The sequence below is a fragment of the Vigna unguiculata genome, chromosome 4 (assembly GCF_004118075.2).
Source record: "Vigna unguiculata cultivar IT97K-499-35 chromosome 4, ASM411807v1, whole genome shotgun sequence".
NCBI classification, from domain to species: Eukaryota; Viridiplantae; Streptophyta; class Magnoliopsida; order Fabales; family Fabaceae; genus Vigna; species Vigna unguiculata.
This window is the reverse complement of record NC_040282.1, coordinates 29,901,321-29,917,182: the sequence shown is the minus strand read 5'-3', so window position 1 is coordinate 29,917,182 and position 15,862 is coordinate 29,901,321. Positions and strand designations below refer to the sequence as shown.

Sequence of the window (15,862 nt, the reverse complement as noted above, 5' to 3'; positions counted from 1 at the left end):
ATGTCATTATCTAAAATTCAATATTAATATTGTTTCTCGAACATCCATGTAACTATAAGGGTTAAAATTCACAAAGTTTTTTTCTTTATGGTTTAAGTTAAAACATAAAATATTATTGGTTCCGATTATCGAACATCCAGAATGTTTAAACTTTACCTCCATATATTAAGGCTATTACAACATGCTCTCAGAGAAAGTGCAGGTGGCAACAACATTGCTATTAAAGTTGACATTATGAAAACTTTTTATAAGTTATAGAGAGAAGTTTTACTAGAAAGTTCTTCAAAACTTTGAATTTCACGCAAATTTTCTGCTATTAGATTTTTATTATTCTCAGTTCTGCTATTAGATTTTTATAATATAAATGTATATATACTTTTAAATTATTTTAAAAAAGCTTCTTTTTTTTCTTTTAGACTAGTAGCTCTTTTTCTTATCATATAGGTATAGGATAAGAGAAAATATGCTTTTGAAATAAAGGCTCAAAATTCTTTTCATAAAAGTTTTTGCAAAATTAAAGTACCTCATTTCTTTTTTTCTTTAAATACACTTTTCTTTTAGTACAATATTTTATTCAATAGTTCTTTATTAGTATCTATATATCAATCTTTGAAATAGGAGGAAAAATAAGAAAAATAAATAAAGAAGACTCTTCTACTATGGAGAGTCGATTTTAGAATTTTTCTTCGTTACTTTTAGTCTTGTAAAAAATGTATATAGGATTAGAAAAAGGTATATAAGTTAGCATATTTTTTGTGTCAAAAGTAGAAGTAGGAGTGGGCTACAATTGGGCCTCAATTGATGATAAGTTAGTCAATGGAAGGCCATGACTGCCTTCATGCTCAGCCTTGCATGTGTGTAACAAACTAGTGTATGAAGAATAAAACAAAATAGCGATTCTGTTGCAAAACACTCTGTATTAAGCAATGTTTAACTTCCTTCACCCACTGTAACCATTTCAGGATCTTCTCTGTAACTAAAATGATAAAAAAATATATCTTTTTTATCTCATTAAACTAATAAGAATTCATATTATGATTCAACAATTTGATCACACATGAAAAGCACTTTTATATGTATTTTTCTTGTTTTAAAAAATATTTAATGAAAACTTGATATGTTGAAAACTTTTTTAGAAAACATCATATTTGTTTCAATCTATTGTTTTAAGCACTAGAAAAAAGGGAGAGATTCTAACGGAAAAGTTTGATGGCGGACCTTAATGCAATGATAGGGGCCATGGCCCTCCAATTTTGTTTTTCTTCTATATTATATTATATATATATATATATATATATATATATATTTAAAATTTTAATGTATTTTATGTATTTGTTATTTTCAAAACTTTTATATATTTATTTTGGATTTTAATATGTTTTCAGTGTTGAAGTTTTAATACAAAATTAGAATTTGTTTATGTCCAAAATTTTTATATATTTTTGTCCCAAAATTTAAAAAATGAATGGATATAATCCTTTTAATATAATTACGTAAAGTTTTTTAAAAGTGTCAAATGTATTTCATGCTATCATTTGAATTATTTACCATGTCTAACACAGTTCAGCTTGAATATATACTATAAAATGTGTTTAACACATCAAAAACTTTAATATATTTTTGTCCTTAAATTTAAAAAATGAATTGATATAATCCTTTTAACCTAATTATGTTAAAAATTTTTTAATTGTCAAATATGTTTCATACTATAATTTGAATTGTTTACACTATCTAACACGTCCCAACTTTAATATCTATTAGGAAAGCGTTTGATACATAAACAAATTTTAACACAATAGATATAAGGATTATATCCATTCATTTGTAAAGTTTGTGGATTAAAATGTATTAAAATTTTGGACTGTGACGATTTTCAATTTGGGCGTCAAAGTTTAGAGATTAAAAACATATTTAATCCTTTGTTTTGGCACCCCCTAAATTTTATTTCAAGATCCACCACTGACTTTGTTTAGGTCCTAATAATAACAAATCATGAAATATGGTTGTACATTGTCTTCAAGATGTAAGTTCAAACAAATAAATCATGAAAGACATAAGTGTTTTGTCTAATAGATGATATAAGACGATATAACACTGTGTAGTTTTATTTTTACGTTTAATAAGAATTTACAAAGCTCCAAGCAAAAGGCACATAGTTGTTCAAAAAACATCATATTTCATGAACATTTGTATACTTATTCTATATTGCAAGGAATGTTCATTCCTTAAGTTTCACCAAGAAGATCTACACTTAAGCTTTTATTGCATGAAAGACTCTTGGAACTTGCATTAAAGTTGTTTTGTCTCACCAACTATGTGGTTGTTGCTCTGTCAACTCTGGAAAAGGTGGTATAGATTTGTGTCTTTACACATATTCAGATAAAGGCTCTTTGATCAAAACCTGATAAGTTGAACTAGCCATCAAGATGTTTCTTTGTTTCTTGAAGAAGTGAAGTTACATTAAATTCATGCATAAACCACATTAAATGCATCTTTCACATAAAAGTTCATCAAATGCAAGGAAGTCATTCTAGTGAGTTTAAAGCTAACTCAACTACCATAAAAGGATTTGCAACAAATCTTTTTCTTCCACACATATACAATGCAGTCTTTCATGAATAACCTTATTTGGCAAGTTTTTTCATAATAGTTTGTATTTTTGTTTTCTAGATTATGCCTATTCTAAATTGGAATAAGGAAATCCTAAGGAAATTATGTTAGGAGAAGTTTGACACTCTCCTTTAAGGTATGAGAGGTGTGACATTTGATGCTATAAAATGAGAACTATCCCTTCTTGTAAAACATACAAGTTGAGAAATACAAATTAGTTTAGCTTGAATAACTTTTTGAGTTCTTTTATGAGAGTGTTGCTTGCTTAGTTGAGTTTTTCATATTAGTTGTGTACACTTGGTAAGGTAATTAATATGACACCTTATCCCTCGATTTATTTATTTTTTCCATATTCACAATCTTCCACCGTCTTATTTCATTCCATTTCTTGCATGTTATTTGTGTTATTTATAAGATTCCATCCCTTACCTAAAATAAAAGAATTAACTAGTCATACCCCCCCCAAACCCCAACCACTCCTTTGTGTTTCTCCAAGAAACCTCATCCACCTTCTCCTAGCTATAGGTCATGGCCTTTAGGTGTTTCCCTCCCAAATCACCTTTAAAATTCATGAAACCTTGTTATAAATCTTCCTTAAGATGTCTACAACAAAGTGCAACAAAGAAACTAAGAAAGAAAACCAAGAGCCACCACATTTCATCTCTATAACTTCTACAAACCTTTAACCTTTGTTCTTCTAAGAACTCTCTAAGAACCTATCCTAAATCCAACTTGAACCTTCCAAGAAATGTTTAAACATTTATTGGTTCCTTTATCCCTTTAACCTATTGCTAACCAACTCATTAGTTATATAAAAATAGTATAGAAATCAACCATAGTTCACCTTCTTAGAATCATTGCATCTCATTTATGTGCTACACCTTTGAGGCTTGGAGTGGACTTTCCTTGTAACCTTTGCTATCCTTAATGGGTTCCCTAGAAATCCTCTATGATTATAACTTTGGTTACATAAGTGTTTAACCTTGGAATCTATAAGCTAGAAAATTGTCTAACATTGGTGGTAACCTCTGGACAATCAAATAAGTTGCAACCTGTACAAAACACACATTAGAATGTTCATGAAACAATAACATGTTTATTACTTGTTCATATAGTATTTATTATCATCACACTCTCTTAAAGAGTTATATAGAGATTAGACCATTTAGAGCGCGAGGCTTGAAAAGGGAATATTACATTAGTTCTAATGCACAACCAATATAGTATCTCATATTTTTTCATATAATTTTAAACGAAATACCTATTACAACATTTAGGAGAAACAACAGATGCAATATAATACGTATTAAATCAATTCTGCATATAACTAATGTAAACATGTATTCAAAAATTTCAAATTTCCCACCATTTTTTTTTCACACCAGTTTCGCTCTAGTTGACCTAAAATGTGGTTGTAATATGTGTATTTGCACTAGTGTAGTCCATGTAAATGGTCTAATCCTAATAGAGAATTTATAAGTTTTGTTGATGATAAACACTAAACGTGATTTATTTGCATAAATATATTTTTATTATCTAAACATTTTTATGTTTGTGTTGTGCTAATCAAAAGGTCTCTATGTCATCCAATGGTATCATCATATTATATGTCAGACGATCTATAATATTCACAATACTATTTTGTAACCAAACCATAATAATTAGAGCTTTCACAGTATAAAGATAATTGCTTTTGTACAAATACGAAGAAAACTCTTAGTATAAAAACATTTTATACGATAAACAATCAACAAATAACATGCTTATGGAAACAATATATTGTGCCATACAAAATTAACAAAGATCAATTGTAAGATATGCAATCTACTTTTGGGTTATTTTTATATCAATTAAAGTTGGAAACACAAATGAAGAAGTGTATGAATACTTTCTATATCAAGTTTCTCGTAAAAGTAATGATCAAGGAAAATCATAAAAGATTTTATGCAAGTAAAAAAAAATCAAGAAAAAATCATAAATTAGCCAAACAATTGTTATGATGGTTATCTAACAAAGACTATCTAAAGGAATCAAGTTGAAGAAGAAGAATACACACAACTCCAATCTACAATTCTTATTGATCAAATAGTCTTCAGTGTTCCTTATGAATGAGTAAAATCATTTTAATTCTTCACAACATAAAGCAATCTCAATAAGCTAAAATTGTTCTCTCTTTGAGAACTATTCGTATTTATTATTCAACAATGTCTTAATCTTAAAGAGAGCTTAAAATGTATAATTATGAGTGGTTAGTGTATTTGTCTAGAATTAGGAATGGTTTGTATACTGATCTAGAGCAATTTGTTTAAGAAACAACTTAACGTAATATGTGAGTTTGGGTGAACTAATACAAAATTTGCTTATGTTACTTGTGTGCTAGGCGGCCTAGTCTATCCAAGACTATATTCAAACCCCCTTTCTAGAGTTATCCATTCCATCAATATCACCTTTACTGTTTTTTATTAAACTATTAGCCATATTCAATATTTTAGCACTATGCAATGACATATAACAATACCGATATTAAGTAATGCAAATCATACAAACAATCAATCTTATTTAATGTAAAAAGTGGATTTTAAATAATCATCAGTACGTAATTTAGTAGTTTAATTTTACTTTCGATTTATGAATTTATATTTATATTGTTTTTAGACAACTACTTATGAACTTGTGTAAATTTATGTTTTTAAGGAAACAATTACTACATTATTAATGTGATTGGTTTTTGTCTCCAGTTAATAAAATAGATAACAATACATATATTTCATATTAAACTTTATTATATATTCTTTTAACATAAACTTATGTAATTTATCAAAAATATTAAAATATATAAAAAAGTATAAAAAATAAGCGTAAGTAATCAAAGGGAAAGAGAAAATCTTAAGCAAAAGAAGGAAGGGGATAAAAGATTAAAGAAATATATTACAGCATTAGTTCAATGTTCTATGACTTCCTATTCGAATAACTACTTCATCGATCTCTTCAATCATATTTTCTCAAACTAATATTCTCACAAAGTTATTAAGCTTTCTTAAATACATCTTAAGATAGTCTTCTTCAATTTTAAACATCTTAAAAATCATTATTTTTTTCAGAAATATATACTAGTATTTTTCATAATATTTCAATTAGACTCATGTGAGGTGTACTGTGTGGCCCATCGGCCCCTCGGCACAACAGTCTCTCCCTAAAAAAACATTTTTGTTTCACCTTCGTCATTGCTCAAGGCTGGGAAGACTTGTGTACTATACGGCCTATCGGTATATCGGCCAAACGGACCAAAGTCAAGCGGCTACAGACAACCCGTTACGAACGTACCTTGTGGCAAACTCCGAGACGACCGGCCCATCGGAGTCTCGGCTCTGAACAGACTAAATTCGCTGCCCGTCGGTCAGACGGACTAAACACCCTCCACTTTCATCTCCTTTTGAAACTACGTCTCACCTTTAGAAGACAACCTGTCAGATCGTGTGACCTTCAGTCGGCCGGCCAAATGGAAGCCTGGATCAATCAGCCAGATTAATTAAAATAAAACAAGTCAGTAATCATAATTAAAAAGCCATTGGGCCATGATTAAGGAGCCCTAATTACAGGCCCACATCGTAAACTATAAATAGGGGCTCAGGTAGGTTGGTGAGGATCTTTAATTCGCATTTATTACAGCAGTTATAATTATCAATCGATCGGCCTTAACTGACTTAAGTATTGGAGCCTTTTAGACAAGTACACCGATCGTCCGCCTGACCGATCGAGAAAGAAGGAAGATTGTGAGGAACGAAAGATACGATAGGTTACTTGAAAAGAACGTAAAGAGGAGAAAAAGGGACAATTTGAGTGTTAACTGTAGGCGCTTGGCCCCTATACCCGAAACATGAGGCATTACTATAAACTTCATATCTCAACTATGATGACACCCTCATCCTTATGATATGATATCTTTCTTGATATCTCAAATCTTATTATTTTCTTTCAAAAATATGTTTTTTTAGTCAAATCTTGTCAATTTTTGATACATTTTTAAATTCCTTAACTACTCAAATTTTGAAGTTGATTTTTTGTAATTGTGTAAATTAAATCTAAAATCAGTGTTTTGAATTATAAATAAGGTATATGTGAAAATAAAATGAGTGTATCTTGTTTAAAAGGTTGTCTTCATTTTCAAGGAAATATGTATACTAAATTAGGTAAAATGGTCTTCATCTATATTTTTAGACAGTTATTATAATTATAGGTTAACACAGATATATATTTATATTATAATTATTTTAGTGAAGATAGATAAAGAGAATTTTGTACATTCTAATTTTAGATATAATAAAATTCATTATAAAAATAATTATAAACTAAGAAAACTTGGTAATAATATAAAATTCACCCATGATTAAGAAAAACTATAATAGTAAAACATCAATGTTAACTCAATGCATAATATTTACATGCCAAATTTAATGAAATATTAACGTTTTATACTTTTTCTAAATTATATATTATTAAACTAATTAATCTGATTGGATTGAAAGGGAAATAAAATTTGATAAAAATTTGAGAAAACCCAAACTTAAATTCTCTGTTATTAATGTTTTGATAGTTTTACAATCTAATTTAATTGCACTGGGATATTAATGTAAGTGTGGTCAAATTCTTGAAAATATGATGATCAACTTAAAAAACAAATGGTTCAAAATCACTCTCAGGACATGTCCCCCACCTATCCAATTTAATTGTCATAATTCCAATTCTTAAACTTTTCAAAGAAAATTAGTTCCAAATTTCTGAAAAATTAAAATGTATTCTTTAACAAGCAAATTTGATTCGCCCAATGTTTAGAACGCAACTTCTGAAAATGACAAGCCCCACAACAAAAAGCAGACAAAACCCACCTATGGATGAAAATAGACAAGGTGGTTTATTGAAGGTCTATAACATAGTATACATTTCTATTACTTACTCTATAAAATAGGATATAAAGGTCCAATCCATTTTTTATAATTATGAAAATTCCAAAACTATATCAAGTCGAACTTTCAAAAAATATAATGAGCAAGTCGAACTAAAACTTTAATTTCTATTATAATTTAAAGTGAAATATATGTTAAATTTATTCTTCACCACCATCATTATATTATATTATTCAAAACTTTGGTTGCAGGAAGAAATATGTGGAAACTACAAGAGCTTCTGCTAGAAAAGTGTGTAGCATTGATGTCTTGGTGAGAGGTAAAAATTAATTTAAAGCACTAAAACTAATGAACGCAAGTTGATAAATGGATAAGGATTGTGATCTTAACTATCACCATTAATACATATCTGATAAGCTCAAATTTTAACCTATCATCCCAATGTTATTCACTGCCATATCACATTTTCTCCTTTACTTTTCACTCACATCTTCACCTACTCTGCAAATGACAATTCTCTCAATTTTTGAAGAGATGCACAAAACACACACACCACAAGCTAAGCTCAACTTTATATCTGTGAATTTCATTATCTGTTTTCTTTCATCTCTCTCCACGTGTAAATAGGCAGCAGCCACAACTCATTACTCTCCCAAAATCAATCTCAAGATTTATTTCTAGTTTGGATGACATCAATTGTCTCGTGGTAGATATCAAATAGGTCGGGTCACAATCAAATTATGGAACGCTCTTAAGTAAAAAGAGTTGTGTCCTGACTAATGTATATATATAGTTTTTGACCTAGTAGTAAGCGTTTGATCCTAATAATTGATATCAGAGTCAAAATTATCATATTCATCCTCTTATTCTCACTTGAATATGATATTCATGTTATCAATTTTTGTTATATTTGAACACATTAATGTGATTTATTATGTGATTTATTTATTTTTTTGTCAAATATTTGTTGTTTATTGAAAACATGCATAAACACACATATTATTATACTATGTTTTGCCTTTAAATATTATTTTACTTTCTTCTCTCTTAAAATATTATAATTAAATTCATTTTTTGTACTTATTTTAATTAATTTACCATATATATTTTATAATTTTAATAATATTCAGCATAATTATACTTCCATCATATTATGTTCTATTAAATATACTATAGCATATTTAAGGAAATATAGGTGTCATCGAACTTGTGTGTCTGAATTTTTTAAATATTTGTATAAATAACATAAGTTATTTATATTTGTAAATTGATAGTGTGGGTGTGATTGTGGGTCTAGGTGTGTGTGAATGGATGTCTATGTGGACATGTGTGTGTAGGTGCGTACATGTGTGTGTGTGGGTTCGTTCGTTTGTGCATGTGTGTGTGCAGGGGTTGTATGCGTGCACATATCTCGATGTGTGTTGTTAAAAAAAAGTATGAATGAAAGTATTATAGATTTAAATCATCAATTTTGTTTAAATTAGAAGATCAAATAAAGATTAATGTTCAGGATGTGTTTCAGTTTTTGTGCCCTTTATAAGAAGTAAATATTTTTGTTAATATATATATATATATATATATATATATATATATATATATAACAAAAATAATATGTAGCGATTGGATTTAATAATTTAGTATATTTCACTTATAAATATTAAAGTAATTACTATAAGTTATATTGTTTTGTGGAGTTATAATGCCACACTTAATGAAAACAAAAATAAAAAATACGTAAATTAAAACCATCTATAATAATTTATTATATTAGATCAATAAAATTTTTATATTATCTCCTCACTTTAAATATATTACATGTATAACAATCACATAATATATATATATATATATATATATATATATATATATATAATGAAGATCTAGGTTTAATATGTATTATAATAGTGTAAATATTTAAATCATATTATTTAAAAATATATTATTTCTAGTTAGTCACAAAAGAGACATATTGGTTTTTGTATTATAATAAGTTGTATGTTTATGTTCACATGTTTTCATCATGTTTGTTAGCACTTCAATCTGTAGTGGATATTGTCTTTGTTTTGACTTTATTTTATTCTTTACATTCTCTTGGTATTAGTTTATTTAATATGAAATTCATATTTATTCTCTTCCCACTTGAATATGATATTTTTACTATCAATTTTCATTATATTTGAACACATGTGATTTTTTATTTGATGTTTTTTTTTTTGCCAAATATTTGTTGTTTGTCGAAAACATGTATAGACACACAAATTATTATATTATCTCCTGACTTTAGATATTATTTTTTCTCTCTTACAAAATGGTAATTAAATCAACTTTTTTCTACTTACTTTAATTAATTTATCATAGATGTTTTATGATTCCAATAATATTCGAAATAATTATACTTCCATCATATTATGTTCGACTAAACATACTATAGCACACCAACAAAAACATAGGTGTCATCACACCTATGTCCACTTTGTTTAAATATATGTATTATAATATAAGTTTTTAATATTTGAAAATTGATAGTATAGGTGTGGGTGTGTGCGGGTGGATGTATGTGTGAATGTGTGCATGTGTGTGCGACAGTATCTGTGTCTTCGCTAGTATATATAACAGTTTTGTCGTATATTGAAAATGTCATAACTAAAATACAATAATTTTATTATTTCTCGGACATCCATGTGACTATGAGGGTTCAAATTTAGGATACTATTTTACATTGTTTTATTTTTAGTTAAATGTCACATTGCAGGGTTAAACGTAAAACACTTGTTCCGTTATAAAAGATCGAGAATCTTCACCAAACATTACACCTAGACCATGTGATATATATTTGACTACTTTTTATATTAAGGCAACAAGCTACCCAAAACTCAACACTAAACATAACGAGTTTTTCTTTTTTTGGTATAACAACACTTAAACAATAGACATGTAATAGATTGAAATAGAAGATCTCAATCCACATATATGAAAGCTAAACATGTATAACTCCAAATACTAATGAAAACTCCCTACGGTGTTGGTTTCGAAGTTGGCAGCAGAACAACCGTTAACATCGCACTCACGACGACTGCCACCACACCCATCACAAACATCGACAAGTTTCCACCACCAAACCAATTATTCCATTGTCCACTTATTATTGCTACTATTATATAAAAGTCGTGTATACACAAAAATTAGTCATAAATTCAATCACCGTGATAATCACATAATCTTTTAATATAAACTTTACCAAATTAACTAGTAATATGTTTTATCCGCCATGTAACACCATCTTGTAAGCTAATAAAATTATGAATTCAATTCTTAACATAGTTACGAGGCAATGTATTAAATGATAAAAAAATATTAGTAATGTGAAGGGATTCATTCATGGGCACAACAATTGCAGTATTGAGAACACCCAATGATAAACCTGAAAATTTTGAAATAGGAAGAAAGGTCAATTATATATATACATTTTGATTTAAGACTATAATAGTTTGACAATTTCTATGAACAACAATGTAATTGGTTTTTGACTACTTTAATTTCAAAAATAGTTAATTTCTAAAAATATAATAATTATTTTACATAGAAAACGTAATAAATGATATTGTTTGCTTTACCTTGGCCTACACCTAAAGTGTTGGAGTATATAAATGCTAGAGCAAATGGAACACTAAAAGTAATATGGGTAAATATTGAACGTATATATTATACATTCCTAGTAACAAAAGCCAAATTTTTCATCCTTTCACAAAATCATTTGTTTGTTGATGGAAATAAATGAATTAGTTAAATGAACATAATGAGAAACATTGTCTAATCTTTTAAATCTTTAAATACTTTACCTTTAGTGGGCTTAGCTCAGCTTTATTGGCCTTCACACTAAGTGTGGTGATGGAAGGCTTTCTTGGGTCAATGGGATTGGTCAGAGATGATGCCTCCATTGTGAAGGAATTTCTTCAAAAGAGAGATACCTCGTTTGCATAACTGATAAGAAATACAGCTATGGTGACAACCAATCCACCGTCAAGAAAAAGGGGTGTATGTGACAAAAGTGAGAAGTGCTTTTGTCGCTGTAGTAGCAAACAATGGGTTGCACCACAAGTCCGAAGATAGGGCCACAGAACCAGATGAAGGAGGTTGCGGCATGTGAAACTCCCAAGAATTGAACGTATAGATTGAGTAGAGAGAGCTAAAGATCCCACTTGAACTATATGCCCGCAGCTATGGACGCCACAACAAACATTTTTCGTAGTGGGCTCGGCTCGATCTGGTTGGCCTCCACACTAAGTTTGGTGATGGAGGAAGATGGCCTCCATGGCCTCAATGAATGTGTTTTGTTTTCTCACAATAGGAAGAACAAAAGAATTGTTGTGTGTGGAAGGAAGAAGAATAGATTAAAGTGCCACAAAAATGGTTTGAAAACAATTTTTATATCATAAAAATACACACACACCCACGCACACCCCCAGACACACTCACCCACACACCTATGCATGCAAGCACAAGCACACGCACACCCCCAGACACCCGTGCACACGCACACGTATGCACAAGGACACACACACCTCCACACGCATTTCCTCACACACACACACTACAAAAAAAACTAATTTTTTCTATGGACAAAATCTTTATGTAATGCATAAAATCCGTATGTAATTAGATATTATCTATAGGTTATATACGAAAACAAATTCGTATGTAAACTAGGCGCTAATAAATTTACATATGGAAAAAATTTCATATGTAACTTTACATACAAAATTTTTCGTAGGTATTAGAGTCTGCATGTAAATTACATACAAATTATTTCGTATGTAATTCTCGATGGATTACATACCCAACCTAATTAAAATGAATAATCATTTTCATCAAATCACTTCTATTGATAAGAAAAAATGCACAAAATAGTCACATCAAATTATATTTCATTAAATCAACTTTGCTTAAATTCTATTTGATAGAGGTTGGAAATGCAGAAAAGTGAATTGGAAATTTGGAAGATTGGACAGTGATCAAGAGCAGGGAATGTGAGTGGGTTATGTTTTTCACGCAACAAGTGGGTTTTACTTACAAGGCAGCAAAATTGTTTCCAATTCATTCATTCATCTCATTTAATAGAGATAAAGGGATACAGACAAAGAAAGAAACAAATCGATAACAATGGACAAGTAAACACATTACAAATTCTCTTACCGGATGTTAAATGATCGGAGCTTGAAATACTCTCTTCGATTTGGAACAAACCAAACCTAGGGTTTCAGAAATAGAGATTTCAGTAGTGTCGATGCTAGTTCATTCACAACCCTGCACCGCGAACCTCACCAGAACAACCATGACATTCTTCTTGCATGCAGGTTGCGCTTCCAATCTCCAGAAATATGAGTTCCCTCAAGCTTCTTCACGACGTAGGTGTACAAAAAAAAGGAAACAGCTTCATCGGAAACTAAACAAATACCACGAGCACTCGTTACCACCACCCCGGTATCGAAATTGTGTCAGCTCACCATGTAACCCTAGCACTTGCAATGAAAAGACGCGATAGCCACGAGAACAACAAGAGAGTGTGGATGAGTGCTTGGTGGAACGGTAGCCGCGACACTAGCGAACGAACACAATATGGACACCAACGAACTCTTCAATCTGAAAGAGATGCTCTAGAAGTGGTAGAAGGCCTCATAGAGTTAACGTTCACTTTCATGAATAACTGTTATACTTTTCATAGATTTTTTAATATTTTTTTATTCAAAATTCATATGTAAATTCAATATGAAATATATGATTTCATTTATATACGAATTTTACATACGGAAAAGGGAAGAAAAACTTGTCTATCGTTACATACGAAAATAATCCGTATGTAATGAGATTTTATAAATGGAAAAAAATTGTATATAAAATTCGTATGTAATGCTTAATTTACATACGAATTTTAATTTGTATGTAATTATCGGTAGATAATTTTGATTTCTTTTGTAGTGACACACTAATGGGATAAGCTCTTTCAAACTATATAAGTCAAGCCAAAGGGAGCTTCCAAATGGGTTATGGTTTGCAAAAGTTTGATGGTGGTGGAAATATGGTGTGCATATGGTGGTTTTGATGTGATGAGATGATGACTCCTCCTCCAAGCTATATGACTTAAGTAAAGGGATAGGCTATGGTGGTGTTTAAGTGCTCTCAAGAGAGGTTGGGTCATTAAGGAAGGGTAGCAAGAAGAAACCTTGGTGACCTGAGATGAGTAGTATGACACAAATTTGATAGCATAACAATACTCAATTTAAAGGTAGTTTTTTTATGGGAGAGACACTTCTATTTATAAGCTTAGGTAACAATAAAGGTATCTCACAAAATGGAGAAGCAAAATCTCAATTCTACAAACTTGGAGACCAAGGCGAAATTCCTCACCATTAGGGTGATGATACATGGCCATTAATCATCTCCACTAGGAGCATGACACATGGCCACTTTAGCCAAGGGTCCACATGCTTCTAGAAGGCTTGTGCTCCAAGCTAGGATTTTTACCTTAAACTCATGTGTCTCTTTAAGGCACATCTCATTTAGGCCCAAAATCCTACACTACAACCTTAGGCCCAAATACAAGACCGAAAAAAAAAGCCTAAACTACTTAGACCATTATACAAGGCACACCAAAAAACCTATAATACTAGACCCATAATTTAAGGTCCAAAATAAACCTAATATTATAAGAACTCACTGATGACCCATGATGGTAGGAGTTTGGGTCTATCTTCCTCATATGACTCTAACTCTTCTTGAATGTGCTTGACCATAACTAGGACATATGTCATCACACACCCACGCACACATGTTCGCACACACACATATAATGTCTACATAACAATTTTAAACTTTTTAGACTTTCGCTTTGTGTTTATATTTGCTTAACCGTTTTGGATGTTTACCACAACAATTTTTCTTTTCTCAAACTAATACTCTCACAAAATTATTAAGCTTTCTTAAATAGATCTTAAGATAATTTTCTTCAATTATAAATATCTTAGTAATAAAATTTTTTAGACATACATTCATTATCTTTAATAATATCTCAAATCCTATTATTTTTTCGAAAATATGTGTTTTTTTACTCAAATGTTGTCAATTTTCAAGGGTACATGTATACTAAACTAGGTAAAGTTGTCTTCATTTACATTTATTATAATTATTGATTGACGAAGTATATATTTATATTAGGGTTAAATATGTTTTCGGTCCCTTAACTTTCAGTGAATTTTGAAATTTGTCCATTTCGAAACTTTAGACCAATTTAGTTCCTCATCTTTTGAAATACGTGGATTTAATCCTTTTAATCAAATTTTGTTAAGTTCATTTGATATTTCGTATGCATTTCAAGATTGTATTTAAGTTGTTTATACTGTTTGACACATTTTTTCTTTAATGTTAAGTCAAATACTATTATGAAACGCACTTGAAATATCAAATAAATTTAACAAAATTTGATTAAAGGATCAAATCCACATATTTCGAAAAATAAATGACTAAATTAGTCCAAAGTTTCGAGATAGAGTAATTCCAAAATCTACTAGTTAAGGACCAAAAACATATTTAATCCTTTATATTATAATTATATCAGTGAACACCGATAGATAAAGACAAGTTTTGTACATTCTAATTTTAGATATAATAAAATGAGTTATAAAAGTAATTATAAACTAAGAAAATTTGGTCATAATATAAAATTTGCCCATGATTAAGAGAGAAAAAACTAATAAGAAAACATCAACAGCTCAATGCCTAATATTTACATGCCATTTTTTGATGAAATATCAACGTTTTATACTTTTACTAAATTAGATATTATTAAACTAATATGATCGGATAGAAAGGGAAATAAAATTTGATAAAAATTGTGAGAAAACTCAAACTTAATTTCTGTTATTAGTATTTTGATAGTTTTACAATCTAATTTAATCACACTCACATATTAATGTGTGGTCAAATTCCTGAAAATATAATGATAAACTTAAAAAAAAAAAAACTCAAAATCACTCTGAGGACATGTCCCCACCTGTCCATCTTGTCATAATTCCAACTCTTAGAAACTTTTCAAGGAAAATTAGTCCAAATATCTTTAAAATGAAAATTTATTCTTTTACAAGCAAAAATTTGATTCGCCCAATGATTAGAACTCAACCTCTGAAAATGACAAGTCCCATGACAAAAAGCACACAACCCACCTATGGATGAAAATAGACAAGGTGGTTTATTGAATGTCTATAACTTAGGAAATGTTCTATTTCATCTATTACAAAAAGTCAAACTTCCATCCATTTTTTATAATTCTTATAAGAAATTTCATAACTATTTCA

General features: G+C 29.6%; 1 protein-coding gene across 1 annotated transcript in view; it reads right to left on the bottom strand.

Annotated features, from left to right (window-relative positions):
- LOC114181620 (sucrose transport protein SUC8-like) overlaps positions 1 to 11,452 on the bottom strand; it is a 71,960-nt gene extending 60,508 nt beyond the window's left edge. Inside the window, exon 1 of the mRNA XM_028068123.1 lies at positions 11,384 to 11,452. Within this exon, the coding sequence (XP_027923924.1) occupies positions 11,384 to 11,452 (69 nt within the window). The remainder of the gene's footprint in view (positions 1 to 11,383) is intronic.
- Positions 11,453 to 15,862: the final 4,410 nt, after the last annotated feature.